Genomic DNA, 19,157 nt, shown 5'->3' with positions numbered 1-19,157 from the left:
TCATGAAGGGCCATGTAGGAGCAGACCTGATGAACCGCATGGCAGAGGAAGGCAAAAACCCAAGCTTCATTTATGGATGAGCTGGTTCAATACGTGGGTTCAAGGGGAAAGTGAAGAGTACGTATGTTACAAGGAGTGGCTTTGAAAACCACTTGGCAAGAAAAAGTCCTTCCGATAGGCAGAACTTTGGGCAGTGTACCTGACGTTTTACTTTGTATGGAAGGAAAAACGGCCTGATGTTAGGCCATAGACAGAGGCCTGGATAGACAAAGATTGAAAGATTGGTTGGAGGCACGTGGATAGGTATGGGAGCGGCATGAAGTGCAAAGCTCTTTGCATCATATGCTAATGCCCACCAGAGAGTGCCCACCATGGAAGAGACCCTGAATTACCAAGCAGACAGAATGACTTGGCCATCTGACATCAGCCAACTCCAGGCACTGGCCACCATGGTGCTGGTACCGGGGACACAGGAGGGACGTAGCCACAGTTAGAGGGATGGGGCTATGCCCTGGCTCCCACAAACTGCAGAGGCTCCTATGAACCGAGGCTGAGTTTAGCCCTGTTGCCAATGACCATCCAACCCACCAGCAATAGAGCAACACCCTCCCACCCCCCATATAACACTATTCCTCGAGGAGACCAACTGCCTCCTTGGTGGCAAGGTAATTATTTGAAGCCCCTTCCATCTTGCAAGGGCTCATGATTCATTATCCCAGGACAATGTCTATTCCAAGTAGCATCGTAATGAAATAATCCCAATCAGTAAGAAATATATTTGTTTCGATCCCCAAACGCATCACTCCGGAAAGATTGTGCTAAAAGCTGTTGCTCATGATTTTCTGCAGCGATCTATGCCAACAGCCTGATGTGAGCTCCTGTTAAGGTCTTCGGCTATACTCCTGTGAACTGTGAAATGATCTCCTGGGATTCTTTCCTCTGTGCTTTTCCTAGTGGTCTGTCCATGAACTTAAAGCATCTCAGCACCCCCCAGACTGCCTTTGGGATGTCTTCCGTATTCGGAGGGCTGTGAATGTGGCTGGATTGCCATCTTTGCTAGCTGCCAAATGATGGTGGAGGTCGTAAAAGCCTCCTAAATGTCGTTATAAAATGATTGCTGGTGTTACACAAATACTTTCTTCTCTTATCCTTTGGAGGAGTGGCGAGTCTCATAGTTCACCTTCCTCTACGAATTTCTAAGTAAGTAAGTGATCAAGGACTTCTGGTTGTGCTAATAATCCAAGTGTTTTTAACAACATTTTCTTCAACATCCAGTATTGTGACCAGAGCTTGAGTCGGGGAGGGGGAGAAGGGCTGTGTCTATTTCGCAAACAACTAGGACAGAAAAAGCTTGCATACGTAGGTAGAGCAAGCAGAAAGCTTTGCAGTCATGTATAAGGAGGAATAAGCTTTGTCTACCGGCTGTGTGGACGCCTACAGTGTCTCTATATATCGCTCTTACTTTACTCATTAGACAACATGTTTTGGAGAGGGAAGAGAATACAGATTGTGGTACAGCCCAACTGGCTTTCTTTGCATTGGTTAGCTTTCTGTTTTCTGATTTTGAATCCAGTGTGTCTGTTTAGCAAATAAAATCCTTTACGAAAACTGGGATTGGGGAATTGGAGGGCAGGGAATGGGTAAAACTCTTCCCAGATCTGACGTTTGGTCTTACTTAGTTTTTTTTTTCTGGAGTCTGGGACTGGGAATCAGAAGGTCACAGTGTCAGAAACCTATGTAAAGAGACTTCCTGTGGCTTTCTGTCAGGCAAAAGAATTCATTTACATTCTTAAGAGTAGCCAGTGCAGAGTTTTTTCTTCCATACTCCTTCAGACAGGGGGCCATCTTGGCTCTCGGTCAGTGCTCTGGAAAGTGGCCTAGTGCTTTACAACCAATTGAACTTGATTATGGCTTATGTCTTCAGTAATCAAAAAGTCTCCAAAGTGTTCAAAAGGAGACAAACTAGAAAAAGGTATCCTTAAGGATGTAAAATGACTGCATTGTTTATAAAACAATACGATTTGACTAACATTTATTGATTTTTTAAATAATTTTTTAAAGTTTATTTATTCATTATTGAGAGAGAGAGAGAGAGAGAGAGAGAGAGAGCACAAGCTGGGGAGAGGCAAAGAGGGAGGGAGACACAGAATCCGAAGCAGGCTCCAGGCCCCGAGCTGTCAGCACAGAGCCCAAGGCGGAGCTCAAACCCACAGGCCGCGAGATCATGACCTGAGCTGAAGTCAGACACTCAACTGACTGAGCCACCCAGGTGCCCCGACATTTATTTAAAAATACAAAATCGATCCAAACATGTCCTGAGAAAACTTGACTTATTTTTAATCTTTCAAATGCCAAAATGATCAAGTGGCCAAAAAGAGAAAAGAAAAAAAGAAAGAATAAAGAAAGAAAGTGGTAGGCCTCTGAATAGATGAAAACCTCCAAAAAGGACCTTTCTCGAGGGTTTGATTATCAAAACACACCTGCTCTCTGTCGCTGTAAGCTAAGCTATTAATATTATCAGCTAACATTTACCGATATTTTACTACATGCCAGGAACGTTAAATTACATGGATTGTCACACTTAATCCACCAAATAATTTATGAGGTAGGTGCTATTAGCTCCTGTTCTCAGATTAGGAAAACAGGGGCTAAAACGGATAAGTAATCTTACCCATATCGCTTTCCTAGTAAAAAGTAGGGCTGGTATATTAACTTGGAAGGAGTCTGGCTCCAAAGTCTATGTGATCAACCACGATGCTCCGGAAGGAGCTGGGAATGGAAAATCTGGCCAAGTATTAACCCTCTCTTTCTACCATTCAGTTCCGGGGATAAGCAGGGCCGCCATGCACAGTGTTTCGGGTTGTGCGCTACTTAAGCATGCCACAGCTAAGGGGATGCCCTTTCCCTTGTAGATGTATTCTAACTTATATGAGAGGCGATAGGTGTTGGTGAAGATGTGAAGCTTCTAACCAAGTCCCGGGGTAGCAGCACACATCTCCGTGCACACAGAATCTGGCACACACACGTGCACGAGACCACCTTGTCCCAGCCACATGCCAGACATCCCACGGTATTATTTTTTGTCCTCTCCTATTGCTCTCGGGGACACAGCTCCTACCCCCAAACTGTCTTACAAACCTGGAATGGTGAATGCATGAGCCAAACAAGCTGCCACCTCTAATTATTGCGCAACAAGATGTCAACCGCCTTGATTTTTCTAAAGGAGACGTGTCCTTTCTACCTGGCACAAGGGTGCTCTCTGGGGGCCCTGGTGAGGACCTTCTTTTAGAACCAACAGAGGTAGGCATTACATCCCTTATGAGGAAAAGAGCCCACCCATGACATATTTCCCAAAGCAAAATGTTGGGGTTATGTTTAAGCCTGTCGGCTGTCCTTCCTCCTTCGGGATGAGCCCCGTGTGTCAGTGCTCTCTTTCCGTGGAGGTCATCTCATTTCCTGGACGGCGCTTTGGCTGGAGCATGAATTAGCAACTGTCAGGCATGCAGTTGAGCCGGGAGTCTGTGACCCGAACTGGCTCTCCCTGGGAGCCTAAGGGGTCAGGCCAGCAGAAGGCACCAGCTGCCCAGCCAGACCATAGGGGAATTCCTCTCCTGAATTTTCTCCCCTCCCCAGATTGTCTCATCATCACCCTACAGGGGTCAGCTAAACTGGGGCATCCTGAAAAATCTGGGGCTCTGGACTGGAGGGGAAATGAGAAGTGGAAGAACGGAGATCCGTGTGTTTTCTTTGATGCCACTGTCACCAACCCTGGAAGAGTTCTTCAAGAGTAAGTGACAGGAAGGACCACAAGGAGCCAGGGCTGGCTCCCCCCTAGAAGAACTAGAAGCCGAGGCCCGATGTGCCCTGACTCGCTGCAGGTGTGGAGGGGCGAGGGGCACAACTACGTCTCGCACTTGAGGCTTCCAGGGCTATCGCCCCAGCTGCTTTCCAGCGCTCCGGTGCTGCCTTCTGAGTCTCAAGGTTAGAGGGAAGACGCTAGAAGGTGTCCAAACACCAGCATCTCAAAGAGACAGAGAAAAAGAAAAGTCCGGGTGGATTTTACTTCTGGGCTGAGATGGATAGAGAAGCCTCAGCTAAGCCCGGAGAAGGACAGGTGAGATGCGGCTTCCCCCCTCCGCCTACCCCCCCACCCCAGGCTGGGGTCCTGTCTCCCAGTGGGGGGTGGTGAATTTCTGCAGCAGTTCTCAAGCATGCATTCAGGGCCCCTCCCCACAGCAGGCCGGGCTCACTCCCAGGGGGCCAGGAAAGGTCTGTGTTGTCCAGGCTGCAACATCGCCCTCCCACCTCCCGGCTCTCCTGATCCCCTCGCCTCTCCCTCCCACCAGAGTGCAAGACTCCTTTGAGGCCCTGAGTAATGTAGAACCAACAAATGTCAGAAAGAGAAGGAAACATGGAGATCCACAAAGTTCTTCTGCTATAGTGGAGACAAGGATGCATTGTTCTAGGTCATTCCATCAGCCACAGGCAAAGCAAAAGCTCCTGAGTCCTGGTTCTGTGCACTTCTCTCTGTACCACAGGGGCTCATTTCTTTCTTGTCAGCTGCCCCAGGGGTAGGGAATAGGAGAGGAGTGGGCCTGGTAGGGGGTGGGGGGGGTGGGGGAGTGGGTAGGGGGTGGCCAGTAGGGATCCGGGGAGTCGTAGAGCAGCCTGTGTTGAAGATGAGATAGATGTCCTTCCTGGCAGGACCAGGGGATGAGAGTGCCCCCCCCCCCCCACCATGTGGCCCTCACCCCCTAAGATGTTGTGCATTATAACAAAGGCCTGTAGCCCCAGGCTGCTGAGTTAGGGCCCTCTGTATCCTGGAGAAAGGCTTTCTGAAGGTCATTGGCAGGGTGGGGGACTTGGAGACATTTCCTCCAATATAGTCTTTTCAGCCTCGGATCAAGGCTAATAGCACCCTGGAGGCCTTTTATCTCACACTCTGTGCTTCCTCATTGCCCCTCGGATGCCAGGCGGCTTTTGCTCCTGCCTAGAGATTGCTGCCCCAGGGGACTCCAGAGGAAGCGGGTGGTGTGGTCTACAGACTTTGACCTCAACCTGTGCTGTGTCAGCACCTAGTGCGTTAGGAAAACCAGCCCTAGGAACCTGGGCTTGGTGGACATTAATCAAACAAACAGATTAGGCGCAGGCACACCTGGAGAGCCTCTGGGGGAGGGCAGGCAGCCAGAAAGCTCTGGACGGCACAGAGAGCCTATGGCTGCCATGGCATTGCCCAAGATGGGGGCATTGTGGAGGAGGCATGAGAAGCCCGAGGGCTTTTCCAACCCCAGCCAGTCTCGGGGCTCTACCTGGATAGAGAAGCCAAGGCTTTGGTGGGGGGGGGGGGGGGGAGGGGGGCTGGTTGGGCAGAGCCGAGCTGGGGTGGACAGTTTGCAGCTCCAGGGCCAACCCATGGAGCCTGCCACCCTCGTGTCCTCTACTCTCCCTTCCCTTCCCTTCTTTTCTTCTCTGCCTCCTACTTCTTGCCTCCCCCAGTCCTTTTTCTCCTCTTTCAGTCTATGCCCCAGCCTGGCCAGCGGCCTCGCATGGCTTTGTCTAGTTGGGCCAGAGGGGTGGGTGAGCGTCTCCTGCCCATGGCCCAGACCGCTGACTATCTGCTCCAATCCTCAACATTAGTGAGGCAGGGATTAGAGGAGGAAGGAGACAGTGATGGCTAACTTTAGTTTGCCTTTTTTTTTTTTTTTTTTTTACAGGTCCCAAGAACTGTAGGCAGTAGACAGATTCAAAGCACAGATTTTTGATTAATCAAAAAGCATCCTTGAAAACCCTAGGAGGAATACAAATGAAGTATAACGTACAATCTCTGTCTTTATAATCAGCAGACAAGGGAAAACTGTTGAGTAGGGATCAGTATGGTGTCTGTGACGGGAGTGGTCAGTTCACAATAGCTGTGTGCTGTGCTCCTACACCGTCCTGCATCCTGTTCCAGAGCCTGGGGGCAGAGATGACACGCAAAGTCCCACCCCAGGCCGGCAGGAGAGACCAGAGCAGAGGGAGATCAGTGTGGACGGGAGGACAGGGAGGGCTTTCTAGACGTTGTGGAGAAGAGACAGACGAGGACAGTCACGCAGACAATTGCTTTTTCCGACAGCTCATTTTTAATTTTTTTTTTTAAGGTTTATTTATCTTTGAGACAGAGAGAGACAGAGCATGAACGGGGGAGGGTCAGAGAGAGAGGGAGACACGGAATCTGAAGCAGGTTCCAGGCTCTGAGCTGTCAGCACAGAGCCCTACATGGGGCTCGAACCCACAGACCTTAAGATCATGACCTGAGCCCAAGTCGGAGGCTCAACCGACTGAGACACCCAGGCGCCCCCCCCTCCACCCCCGATAGCTCATTTTTAACTCCTTGTTACTGACCGGAGGTACACGCCCAGTGAAACAGAAGGCTTCCCTTGAAGGAATCAATTCTCCTTCCGCAAAATAGAAGGCGGGAAGGGGGAAGAGGGAGGTTGCTGCTCTGCATGGAGCACACTGCCAGCACTTCCGACACAATCGAGTTTCACTTGTGCAACAACCCCCTTACGCATTTACTTATTTCCCTGGAGAGGAGACTGACACCCCCCCCCCAAGATTCCGGGCTAGGTGTAAGCTTCAAGTGTGTGGTCTTTCCACTCTCTGTGGCTCCCCCAAATTCGGAGCTCCACGCTGGCAGGCGGGTGCGGGGGCTGGGATCCTACAGGGGGAGTCCACCTCTTCTGAACCCAGAAACCCCGAGGGTAGGGACGTTGTAGCCTTGGTGGTGGTGACCCAGGCCAAACACGCGTGCTTAGGAGTGAGAGATGGAGTCACGCTGGTCTCAGAGGGGGCAGTTCCCGCCCTGCTCTTGGTTGGATGTAGCCCATCCAGCCGCAGCGCTGAGCAAACTGAGGTCCTGGAGAGAGAAGGGGCTCGGCCCAGGTCTCCCTGCTCCGCACCCTCTCAGGCTTTGTCCACTGCAGTGTTTTTTGCAGGTCACCAAGCAGAGGGCAGGATGGAAATTGCCCATCTTCCTCACGCTGTGCCTGTTGCAAGGTGAGTCCCAAACCCAACCCAGACTCAGAGCTTGCGGGATGAGCCCCGTGCCTTCCAGGCTGCAGAGATTTCTGGCGGGCCCTCAGTGGCGTTCAGGGCTCCCACGGAAGTTTTGGGCATACCCCGGCTTTCTCTCCGGGGATCCAAGGCCCTGCAGTGGATCCAGGGAGTGGTCAGATCTAGGCCCAGGGGGAATGGGAGAGGCAAGAGAGAGGGCGTATGCCTGTTTTGATCTTTTCTAGAAGATTCACTGTCTTGCTATGCCCAATATCTCTGCTCTCTTCCATTCAAGTTGATGGCTGAAAGTCGGCTGCATTTGCAAGATAAGGGTTCCAGGGCTTGTGTATAAAAGACGGCAGGCAGAGGGCTCATTCCCACTCATTCAAAAAACACTCAGTGCCAGGCCCAGTACTAAGGACTTAAAGGTGCAGATCTGTCCTACATGAAACAGTTTGGAGTTGACAAAGAAACGAGATGGGTCAATAAAATTTACATCTATGCATTTACTGATTTAGTCAACATACATTTATGGAGGGCTGACCGTACGCCCTGTGCTAAGGGCGGGTGGATGAAAGAATCTTGCCAATAGGTGCTGGCAGGCTGGTGTGGTGAGCCTGGCCAGGTATAGATCCGGCTCAGATGACAAATGGCCCTATGTGCTGTGGTCGGCATTTTATTTTATTTTAATGTTTATTTTTGAGAGAGAGAGAGAGAGATCACAAGCGGGGAAGGGGCAGAGAGAGAGGAAGACAGAATCCGAAGCAGGCTCCAGGCTATGAGCTGTCAGCACAGCCTTACGAAGGGCTCAAACTCACAAACTGCGAGATCGTGACCTGAGCCGAAGTCAGATGCTTAACGGACTGAGCCACCCAGGCGCCCCAAACAAATCAGAATTTTAATGAATCAAGGGTAGCTAATACAGGAGCAAGAACTCTGTACTATAATCAGACCATCTCTTTATTTTAGTCTCCCCCCAGCCCCTTTAAAATTTTTCCGTAGAAACCAAAGCCCCCAGATGAAAACTCAGGCAGGCCCATGATTTTTCTGTTAACATATTAGTGTAGGTGAGAGTTCTGACTGAATTTCTTTCACTCTCGAATGCTAAATTTGAAGTTCTAAGTGTGCAGTTAAATATTTTGGTTGGCCCTTTAATCTTCCTTCAACGATATGCCCCATCATCTACCCAAGGCCTATGGTCAGGAAGACGCTGCAGGGGGGACGCGGTGGCCGTCTTCTCTTTTTCTCTCTTCTGCCTCCTCCCCATGTTGGCAGTTGGGGCTCGGGACCCCAGCAGGGTCCCAGGAGCAAAAGGGAGGAGAGGCAATAGACAGGGAGCTTTTGCTTGCTGGGGTGGCCTGGAGCTCTCTGGCCTGGCAGGAGTTTAGAGCTGGCTCTTTCTTTGGTGGGTGCATTTGTGAACTTAGATGGTCCCCTGATGGCCCATCTCCTCCCTTCGCCCCAGGTTCTGCTTTGACCCCTCCACAGAGAAGACCCCATCTCAGATGCCTGCGGACCGTCTCTCTGCCCTCTGCACCCCGCCTCTGGGCCAAGGAAACACTCACTCCTTTCTCACCCCTCTGCGGGAGAGGGAAGACATCCATCGCAGGTGCAATGACTCTCCCTCTGTCCTGCCTCAAACCTCTTGTGCTCTCTCAGACAGAGTCGGTCTCCAGTCCATGGCTGCCCCACATCTGCAGCCCCCCCACCCCCAACTTGCTCCTCTCTGGGAGAAGCCATAGCCACAGACGACTGCCGGGAAATGATGGGTGAATGCGTTCAGGGCATCTGTCTCCACTGAAGGGCAGAGAATCTGCATCAGGGGCCCCAGATGGGCACCACGTTGATCTAAAGTGCTAGCTCTTTCTTTAATTTCCATAGGTGACTAATAAAAATTCCAAATGACATGGGGGCATCTGGATGGCTCAGTCCATTAAGCATCCTACTTCGGCTCAGGTCACGATTTCATGGTTCATGGGTTTGAGTCCCGCATCAGGCTCTGTGCTGACAGCTTGGAGCCTGGAGCCTGCTTCGGATTCTGTCTCCCCCTCTCTCTGCCCCTCTCTCTGCTTGCGTTCTCTCTCGCTCTCTCTCTCTCCCTCAAAAATAAAGAATAAAACATTAAAAAATAAAAAAAATCCAAATGACATATAATACATACCAAATACATTCCAAATTATACATAATATAACATATATCCCTTAATTATATATAACTAGGAGCGACTGATCAGTAATCTACTGAGTTCTTAAGGGCCAGTTAAATTTGGTATTAATAAAAGAAAAAAAATGTTGATTGCAAGAGCTGATTACAGACTCTTTCTTTTAAAGTTTATTTTTGAGAGAGAAAGAGAGAGAGAGAGAGAATCCAAAGCCGGCTCTGCGCTGACAGCAGCGAGCCCAATGTGGGGCTTGAACTCACAAACCATGAGATCATGACCTGCGCCGAGCCACCCAGGAGGCCCTGGTTAAGGATTCTCAATCAGCTTTCTACAGCGAGGTCGGACTGCCCCATCCTGCCGATTCGTGGAAGAGACATACAAAAGATTGTCCCGTGTGTGCCACAAGCAGGTCACAAGAATTCCTGAAAGCTAGGGCACGAACACTTTATCAGGGCACTACTAATGTTGTCCTGAGATGGTCCTTGTTTGTAACTGAATATTCTTGACTCTCAATGATAAATTGCCACTTATCCTGATTAAGAGCGGCACAGTTGGTGATGCGTCATGTAATTACATCTACCGTGAATATTGATATAGTCGTGGCTTTTATGGCCCTGAGTCTTCTAGAATTAGACCTTCGGACATACGCAACAGGCAGGGCCAGCTCGACGAGCTAAGACGGCTGGGTTTAATGCTCTGCTATTACCCTGGTGAACAAGGGGTTAATAATTTTGCAACAAGGGGCTCCGCATTTTCCTTTAGCACTGGGCTTTGCAATTATGTAGCCACTATGGGCAACAGGATATTAAACTTGGGTATTAAACTGAACCTACTTGTCTTCCGAGGCTCTAAAGACACCGACCCAGTTGATACGCGCCGGGTACCCACAGCCTAAAGCAAGATATTCTGCTGCCTGGGCAGGAACGCACAGAGCGGTTATAAAGCCGGTTGTCCCTGCAATAGCCTGCCGTGTAGCCGTCTGAAGAATCGTGAGCCCCCAGCAGAGCTCACCGGGAGAGCCGCTTTGGAGAGAGATGTCCATGTGTTGCGCCCTCCTCCACTTGCCTGGGGAGACAGGAGGGATCGCTGCCCCCTCCCGTTCAGGCAAGTTCAGAGAAGGAATCTGTAGGAAGACACTCAGCGAGTTTTTCCTATGTCCAGCTTCTCCTGACAGCAGAACAAAGGCGTTTCCTGGAACCTGCCGAAAGGAGCTGGCCTGGGGACTCTTCCACGAAGGCCACCCAGAAAAGACTGTGACCCCAAAAGGAAGGGCAGGTGGCCAGCCGTCATAGGTTTAGTGGTGGGGGGGGGGAGGCCCAAAAGGCCAGTCGGAGAGACAGTTCTTGCCGGGAGGGAACTGCAGCCAGAGGCCACGGAAGGGTCTGGGAGGCAAAAGTCCCAGGAAGAGCTCTGGCCGCCCGTGTGCCCAGAGAGCATGGCGAACAGAGCACAACTCTCTGCCTCACCTTCCCCGCTGTTCCTCTGTACCCAGTCCCCGATGGGCCTAAACACCAGTTTTGAGTAGAAGGAGTAGAGCAAAGAGACTGGAACGGCAGCCAGTCGTTGGACTGGACTGACCTTACCACCCTGGGCCAGGCTGGACTTTTTCCCCATCCGAGGGAGACCGTGAGAGTTACCACGAGTGAGGTTACGCCTGCGATTCATCAAGCAGCAGAGGCCGTGTGAAGAGACAGTGAGAGACACGACAAGCCTTGTTTCTGCTCGCCCCAGAGCGAGTTAATGTCATTCAGTAAGCAGGCCGTGGGCAGGTTCAACCACGATTTCCACCTGTTACCAAAGCGGGTGTGTTCGCAGGCCCGTTCAGCTGTGCGTTGATGGGAGCATGTGGTTGTTTACCCTCTGCCGGAAAATGCTGGGGGGGGCGAACACATCCCCAGTCACCGGTCTGGGGATGTACCCACCAAGTGGACCGGGATACCGGTGTTTCAGGCACCCTCTCCGCTCGGGGGGAAAGCACACTAACCTGTTCTTACCATCGAACTATCTCTTGTGTATTCACTCCACCAACCAGACTGCAGCCCTCTTGTCAGATGTTGACCCAGGCCCCGGACGGACTTGTAGGAGAAAGTCTGGCACATGATAGGAGCCAGCTAACAGTTGGAAAGAGTATTGCTGCATTTCTGTCTCTCACATGGGGCCCTGGATACAGCTGCATTCCGTATCTTGGGGTACTCCCGATCCAGGGGCTAAGCTCTGACATTTCTATGTTGATTCTTCCTCGCCTCACTTTCACGAAGGTGTTTTTCTGGCCTACTCCCTAATTCCGACAGAGTCTGGAGCTCGTACCTCCCCACCGTGACCTTTCGCGAATCTCCCTTCCCTCTGACCATTTTTTTTCCCTCTCTCTGCCCGCAGACGCAAACGCACTGAAGGGCCCGAGGCTGGTGTCTGGGGAGCCGGGGGGAACTGTCACCATCCAGTGCCATTATGCCCCCTTGGCCATCAACGTATACGAGCGGAAGTACTGGTGCCGTCTCAGCCCCCTGACGTCGTTCTGCCACACCATTGTGTCCACCACTGGCTATGCTCATCTTGGCTACCGTGGCCGCGTGACGTTTGCAGACTTCCCGCAGAGAGGCTTGTTTGTGGTGAGGCTGTCCCAGCTGTCCCCGGATGATGTGGGCCGCTACCGCTGTGGCATTGGGAAGAGAAACGACATGTTCTTCTTCAGCATGAATCTGAACGTCTCTGCAGGTACGGGCTGACGGCGGGTGGGTCAAGTCTGGTGAGGGGAATGCTGGGAAGGAGAAGGTGTGGGAGAAGATTGTCCGGTCCAAGAGGCCCTTAAACCTGAGGGGAGCGATGAGGAAAAGCTGGGGGTGGGGCAAGGACTTTAAGAAGTAGGCTTTCAGGGGCGCCTGGGTGGCTCAGTCGGTTGAGCATACAACTCTTGGTTTCGGCCCAGGTCATGATCTCACAGTTGCGTGAGTTGAAGCCCCATGTCTGGCTCTGCACTGGCAGTGAAGAGCCTACTTGGGACTCTCTCTCTTTCTCTCTCTCTCTCCTCCTCTGCCCCTCCCCTGCTTGCTCTGTCTCTGTCTCTCTCAAAATAAATAAATAAACTTAAAAAAAAAAAAAGTAGGCTTTTATTTCAGAAAGAAATTACCTTCGGGAAGGTAGATATTAGGAAACACTTCCAAAATGAATGCATGCAGACTGCCTCACCCAAATCCCCCCACATTTTGTGGCATGTGTTTTTGGAGAGGACTCCAAGAAGTTGAATTGAATAATATGGCTTCTTAGGCGCATGGTGTCTCTTTGTTCAGACAAGCAGAGCAGGTAAGAGATGGGGGACAAAAGAGGCTCTTCCTGAGACCGAGCCCCTTAGCAGACATCTGACAGCTTCGAGGTCCATGCTCTGTGTGGCAGGTTCCAGAGAAGTGACCCAGAATCGGGCACCCAGAGCCTGGGGAAGGGCGCCCAGGCAGTGGAAGACCAGGAGAGAGGCAGTGCCTAGGATTGCATTTGTCTTGTTCAGTGTCACTCTAACCATCTGCTGAGATTGGCTGCTCTATTTGAGGACCCGTATGTGGTGGGCTGTGGGAAAGAGGCCAGTATGGGCATGCAGGACATCTCAGTAGAGACTGTGGGCATAAAAAAGAGAGAGAGAGAGAAAGGACCATAAAATGTCAACATTTGCAAAAAGATTAGAGATTCCACCCGGTTTTCCCCTATTTTTATTTTATCCAACATATTGACCCAAGACTGTGTTGCTTAATGAGGATGCATTCCTTGGGGCAAACACTTTAAGCCTGAGATCTTTTGCTAAATCCTGTAGGCAGCTGGGATAGCCTTCCTATGCGGTCTCCTTCCGCCATTGACAGGTCTTTCCAGCGCCGTCCCCCCACCCACTCTGGCTGCGGGTGAGCTCGTCGTGGCATCCCTTGGAACGGCAACACCGGTGGCCAACAGATGGACCCCAGCAACCTCCCGGATGACAGAAAGACAAGGAACAGGATTCCACAGAGTTGCTCTGACTCCAGGAACCAGGAAAACAACAGCTTCCGCTGAGGGCAGGCAGACCCCAGGAACAACTGGGGCAGCAGCTCTAGGGACAGGTAGTCGGGTAGAGAGTTCTGTCCGGACAACAGTCCCCATTCCAGAGAGTTCGGCTTCAACCATCGGAGATATGTCCAATACGACAGAAGGTGTTTGGGTGTGGGACACCAACGGCTCGGTAGGGGATTCGGGCAGGCCCAGCGAGGAAGGGAGGGAGATAACAACTACTGAGGCCGATAGGCCACAAGAAGAAGCAGAGAAGGTCAGAACAGCTCTGGATGTAGTTGGGAAGGTCATAGGGACCATCAGGCCAACAACTCTGGTCTCAGAAAAACGGGTGCAGGAAATCTTGCAAGAAGCAACAGCCATTGCTAAGCCCCAAGCCCTGGGCTCCATTGAAAGAACTACCCCAGCTGCAGGCGTGTGGACCCTGGGGCCCTCCAGCATACAGGTGGCGTCTGAGGAGGGAGCTACCGCAGGGGACCTAGACACGCCTGCTGGATACAGCGATCCCCAAGCAACACCAAGCCAGGCCCCGGCAGCTGGGCCCAGGAGGCCCCTGGGCAAGGGGTATTCCATGAAGAGGTAAACTCCCAGCCCCTCCTCTCTGCCCTACTCCAGGCATGCCCCTCCCTGGGCTGACCTCTGCGCCCCCCCCCCCCACACCTGCTCACTTCTCTCCCTTTGTCACCTCAGGACAGCAAAGGGCAAGGCCCATAAACATCACAGACCCTCCCTTGTTCAAGGCTCCTTGCTAAGAAACCCTGAGTATTTTCATGTGGTTTTCAAGCAAAGATCAAAACAAAAGAGTAACAGAATATTTAGGTGGAACCTTTGGGACTTTTTTTTAAAAGATGAGGAACAAAAGCTCCAGACAGGGGAGGTACTTGCTGAAGCCACAGGGGAAGACTGTGAAACCATGGGGCAGAGCCCCATGCCCAGGGTGGATTCCCTGCCTCTCACTCAGTCCTCTTTCCCACGGTGACACAGAGTGGCCCCCACCCGCCTCACACTCGGTGCAGTAGGGACAAGACGGGGGCTCCTGTCCCAGCTCTGCTACGAACCCGCCGCGGGAATAAGGGGAGCCGACTTCCCTCACCTCAGCTTCTCACCTGTAAAGCGAGGGGCGAGGGCCGAATGGCCTTCGGACTCCTGTCCAGCTCCCGCCCGCCCTCCCCTGCACTTTTCTCATCCCCACCTGTTACTTCCACTCCAGGGCTTCTCCAGGAGAGAAAAACATCTCTCGGATCCTGACTCCTGTCTCTACGGTGCTCTTCCCCCTCACGCTCGTGGCTCTCGTCCTGTTGCAAAGGAGGCTCCGGATAAACAGGCCCTGTGAGTTGAGCCGAGGAGGGAGTGCTCGTTCCCAGCGGACACCCTCCGGACTGGGTGGGGTCCCGACTGGTAAAAGTGCTAAATTCTAGACAGAGCCATTTAACCGGTCCTGGCCTTGGTTTCTCAATGAAATGGGAAAATCAGTTATGCCTCAAAGGCACCCCCGGGCAGAAGGAGAAGCTCTTTCAGAGGATGGCAAGCCATAAGCTAACGGTGGGCATGGGAAATGCATGAGCCATGCCGGCAGCGGGCAACAGGAGCACAGGGACCAGGTGCGGGGGGCAGACCACATCTGCACCCTCTGCCTCATGGCCCAGCCAAAAGCCTCTTCCGGCTAGGTTTCCGTACTCCTCAAGGGAGTGTTCCGTGGTGTTTAGCTCTGATGAAGAGAGGGCGAGATGTTCCGGGAGCAAGTGGAAGAGGCTGAGGTGCTCACACCCAGGACCTCGAAGGCCTGGCCCAATCCTTTTCAATCCAAGGGCTCGGTTGCAATTCATCTGTGTCAGGAAGTTCCCAGAAGGTTGTAGGGGTTGGGGGGTGGGGTACTCAGGGAATCGCGTTCAGTTCCCAGTTATCCTCACGGCATGCTCTGTGTCTGTGCAGCTCAGGAGACAGAAGGGACAGCAGGGGTCACCTTGATTCAGATGACGCATTTCCTGGAACTGAGCCTCCAGCCAGACCAGCTGCCCCACGTAGAGAGGAAGATATTCCGGGATGAGTCTCCTCCTCAGGCCCGTCTGACTGTCCCCGAGAGGCACCCTGGCCCCCAAGGAATGGAACAATAAGCTGTTCAGTCCCCATGGAAAGAGAGCCAGGACGAAACAGCATGACTTCAGCCTTTTTTCATCCTTCCTCCACCTATACAGAGGGAAGCAAATGGACTGGGGAAACAGAGGCTGGCCGTCCTTGGGCCTAGGAAAGTCAAGCATTTCTCACAGCCAAAGGTGGTATATGACTCAAAGGAGGCTGCAAGAAAGGATTTCTTAAACATCGGCGGAGGTCACCTAGGAGAGCGTGGAACTTCCATTTCCGGGAGTTTGAAAATAGAGGAGGCTTCCAATTGCTACGAATTCTTAGCCATCATTCCTACTCCTTGCTAGGCATCCCCTTTTCTCAGGTCTGTTAGCATTCAGCCTGCTGCACACATTTATTTAATCATATTCACGTACACGAGGCTTGCCTTCTCAAGAAGATTCTAAGCTCCTTTAGGGCAGTAATTGTGTTTGACCCACATCACTATGTCCCCAGAGAACTTCCAATTCAGTAGGGCGCCCAGTAAGTATTTGTGCTGAACGGCTGACCAGAGGGCATGGGTTCAGTGGCCTCCGAGGTATTCTGAGTCCCCCTTCACTCCCCTCCAGTCCCCCGGAGGACTCCATAGGCAGGTGTTTTCTCCATAGAAGCGAAAAGGCACAACCCCCATTCCTCAAATCATCCCCCCACATTTGGGCCCATAGTCATCATGCCACAGACCTTTTGACCTAGGCAAAATTTTCTGGGATTTTCCTAAATTCATGGGCAAGGAGGGTATTTTTCAGTAGATTCTCACCTTTTTCATAAAGCTCCTCTTGTTCAACGGCTTCTGAATCCTTGAGATCAAGGACTGTTGATGAAGTTGGGAAATGACCATTTGGGGGAGGGAGGGGGGTGGATGACAGAGAAGGTGGCCAGAAGGAATTTTATGTGGATTCTGCTTTTATAACCTTTTCATCCCATGCCTATTGGGGAACTTTCACTCCATCCTTGGTCCCACTGTCTTTCAGGCATTCCATCGGCTCTTTTGTTTTGCCGAATCTGTTAACCAACTGTCTGAACTTCATGTTTGGGCAAAGCAGCCTTTGAGCAATGGAAGAGAAAGAAAAGGAAGGCTCCAATGTCAAGTTGAGAATTGTCAAGTGGACATTTCCAGAAGGATCAGCCCTGCCTCCTAGGCTGGTCAGCAACACCAGAAACACTTTGTTAACACATCCTCACAGCTGGTGCTGAACCCGGACACTCTCCCCAGAAAACCATGGAGATTTAGTCTTCAACTTTGGTGAGAGAGACCCCAATGTTTTGGATACGTAGGGAAGTTGAAAACATCTGACCAAACAGAATCACAGAATTTCAGAGCTAAAAGGTCCTTAGAAGTTAACCACTCTAGGGTGAGGTAACTGAAGCCTTGCGGGGGAGAAGGAAGTTGTTTAAACCCAGTTAGGAATAGAGGAAGGCTCAGAAAAGAGAGCTCGTAACCTTGATTTAGTGCTTTCTCCACTTCGTCACTGCTAAACAATGTATCAAAGCAAAACTAGTTAAAAATAAATCAATGACACCACTATGGCCTTGCTCCACACCATTTTCATGAATGCTGAAAAACCTGTAAGAGATAGAGAGATAAGGCAGCCACATTAACCCATTCAACCAATAAGGAAGCGGGCCCTGGAGGGTATGTAATACAGCTAAGGTCGTTTGGCTTATTAGAGGTGGGGATAGACTGAGACCCTCCCCCCGCTGCCCTGGATCACTCAGTGCAGGATCACCCCACCTAACTGGTGTTTACCAGGGGCGTCCACAGAATGCTAGCTTCTCAAGATTGTTAAGAGGTAGTCTGAGGGGGGGAACAAAAAAAGCTTCGGTAGATCAAACAAGTTTGGGAAATGCTGGTTAAAGAATAAACAAGTTTCTTTTGCGTAGGACTTTTTGGAGCCTCTAATCCACTAAGATGCATTGCAAATAGCCGTGGGGTGTGGGGACATGATGAGTGTTTTCCCAGTGTTTTGGACTATTGTGTGTTGGTGAAGCAATCTCACTGGACCGGGATCCTCAGATCACTTACTGCTTGGGGAAGTTGGATGCACTAAGGCAGGGGTCAGCACCCCTTTTCTGTAAAGGGCACGATAGGAAACACTTTAGAGTCTGTAGGACACACAGCGTCTGTTGCAACTCCACAGTTCTGCTGTTGTAGCACTGAAACAATGACTCTGACAGTGTGCCAACAACATTTTATTTACAGAGATAGGTGGCAAGCTGCATCTGGCTCCGGAGCCACGATTTGCCAAGCCCCGAACTAGCACACAAGACTCCGATGTGAGGGATCAGACCCTCATTCTCCCTCAAAAGCTGCCCTTGCCACGCTGCTCAGGGACCTCTCCTTTCTCCGAATCCCTGTAACTCTTTCTGCTTGGGGTTCAGCAGTCGGGACACCCGGCCTGACTGCCCCATCCTGGGGAAAGAGGGGACCAGCTCGGCAAGGGTGTTGGCCACGTGGCTGGAGTCGGGAGCGGCTTCTAGAAGTAGGACCAGGTGCATTAGGGAAAGCTGAGGTCCACCGGCAGGGGACGAGCTAGTACAAGTTCAAAGGGTCAGAGCAGAGCCAAGATTAGAGTCTCCGGGCCTACTGTTCGGAGCCGGGCAGAGATAAGATCTGAGGGAAATTCTCACCTGGAAGGAAATGGGGCAGCCCCATGTCTTTACAGCTCTTCTTTATGGGCTCCCTGATAAGCTGGTGTGACGCGGGAGTAAGACAGACAGAGCAGGCGGGCTCCACCACTCGGTATTGTTGTCCGTGACTTGTTTTTCCTCTTCCATCCCCCGTTAGCACGATACATCACTGGGATGCGAGGCCGGGAAACATCCATCACTAGGCTGGAATCAAGGAAGTCTCTCTCTCTCTTTTTTTTTTGTTTTTTTGTTTCTTCTTCATGGAAATTTCTAATCCAAGATACAGGTGATGAGGGAGCCTAAGGCAAGCTGACAGGCCGCAAGCACTGCCCCCCCCCCCCCCGTCCCCCACCCAGGTGGGATATGTGTGATATTTCCCAGGCACTCCTGACTGCCTAAAAACAAAGGAAAGGGGAAAAACAAATGGTTAACTGATGGAGATCATAGTCCTGCTGGACTGAAGTCTCCATCACCCCTCCATAGTGATGTGGGAAACAAAGGCAGGAGGAGACCTGGATAGAACTTAATTTCCTTATAACCTGCAGCCCATTGGCAAATGCTTGAGGCCGGAAGAGTAAACTGTTTTTCTAGGAACTCCTAACTGTCTTAGTGCTAATGCTTTGCTAGAGGGACAAACAACCCTAGCCTGACGAGAACGAGGCCTCCAGTATCCTGTGAGCCTTCTTTAGCTTGTGAAAATCTCACTGGAAACTTCCCCTGGACTTTACCTCTCCCAAACGCATAGTATAGAAGCCAGTCTCTCCTCATGGTCCCAGGGCAGCTCTTCCTGCCCACGGGTCCTGTCCCTGTGCTTCAATAAAATCACCTTTTCGCACCAAAGATGTCTTCAAGAATTCTTTCTTGGTCGTCGGCTCCGGACCCCACGCACCCCGCTATCGCCCCGAAAACCTCATCACAGGCAAGCACTGACTTTCCTACGATCGAGCAGATTCTCCCCGTGAGGGCACAAGTCTTAACGCTGCTGCTCCTTCCCTAGTATCTCTGCACAGAGGGGGCTACCCTCAGCTTTCACCTCGCATCTGATACCACATTTCTGTAAGGCGGGTGTGATGATTCACATTTTACCGATGTGAAAGCCGAAGCCAGAGGAAGTAAGTAGTTACGCTCTTCGGGAAAGGGCAAGCCGGGAACTGGACACAAAGCAGTCTATCTCCAGGCTTAAATCCTT

At 51.4% G+C, this 19,157-nt stretch overlaps 1 protein-coding gene across 2 annotated transcripts; it reads left to right on the top strand.

Moving 5' to 3' along the window:
* Window positions 1-3,672: 3,672 nt before the first annotated feature.
* Window positions 3,673-18,808, top strand: FCAMR (Fc alpha and mu receptor). Of its 2 annotated transcripts, none has more exons than XM_086693016.1 (7): window positions 3,673-4,114; window positions 6,975-7,035; window positions 8,498-8,641; window positions 11,570-11,908; window positions 13,039-13,798; window positions 14,430-14,548; window positions 15,152-18,808. In XM_086693016.1, the coding sequence occupies exons 1-7, from the start codon at window positions 4,076-4,078 to the stop codon at window positions 15,331-15,333; spliced, it is 1,644 nt and encodes a 547-aa protein (XP_086549142.1). In that variant the 5' UTR covers window positions 3,673-4,075; the 3' UTR covers window positions 15,334-18,808. The 2 variants fall into 2 exon arrangements, with proteins under 2 accessions (XP_086549142.1, XP_025776969.1); XM_025921184.2 differs by having other exon boundaries at window positions 3,674-4,114; window positions 6,963-7,035.
* Window positions 18,809-19,157: the final 349 nt, after the last annotated feature.

Source organism: Puma concolor, chromosome E4 (genome assembly GCF_028749965.1).
Source record: "Puma concolor isolate L17-30 chromosome E4, mPumCon1.1.hap2, whole genome shotgun sequence".
In the NCBI taxonomy this organism is placed as follows: domain Eukaryota; kingdom Metazoa; phylum Chordata; class Mammalia; order Carnivora; family Felidae; genus Puma; species Puma concolor.
This window is presented reverse-complemented; position numbering and strand designations above follow the sequence as displayed.

Bases quoted from the DNA above. Each gene is read 5' to 3' on its own strand.
- FCAMR (XM_025921184.2), top strand. From the start codon at position 4,076: ATGGATAGAGAAGCCTCAGCTAAGCCCGGAGAAGGACAG. The intron at 8,642-11,569 runs GTGCAATGACTC...CTCTGCCCGCAG, and splicing joins AGGGAAGACATCCATCGCAG to ACGCAAACGCACTGAAGGGC. The intron at 11,909-13,038 runs GTACGGGCTGAC...CGCCATTGACAG, and splicing joins GAATCTGAACGTCTCTGCAG to GTCTTTCCAGCGCCGTCCCC.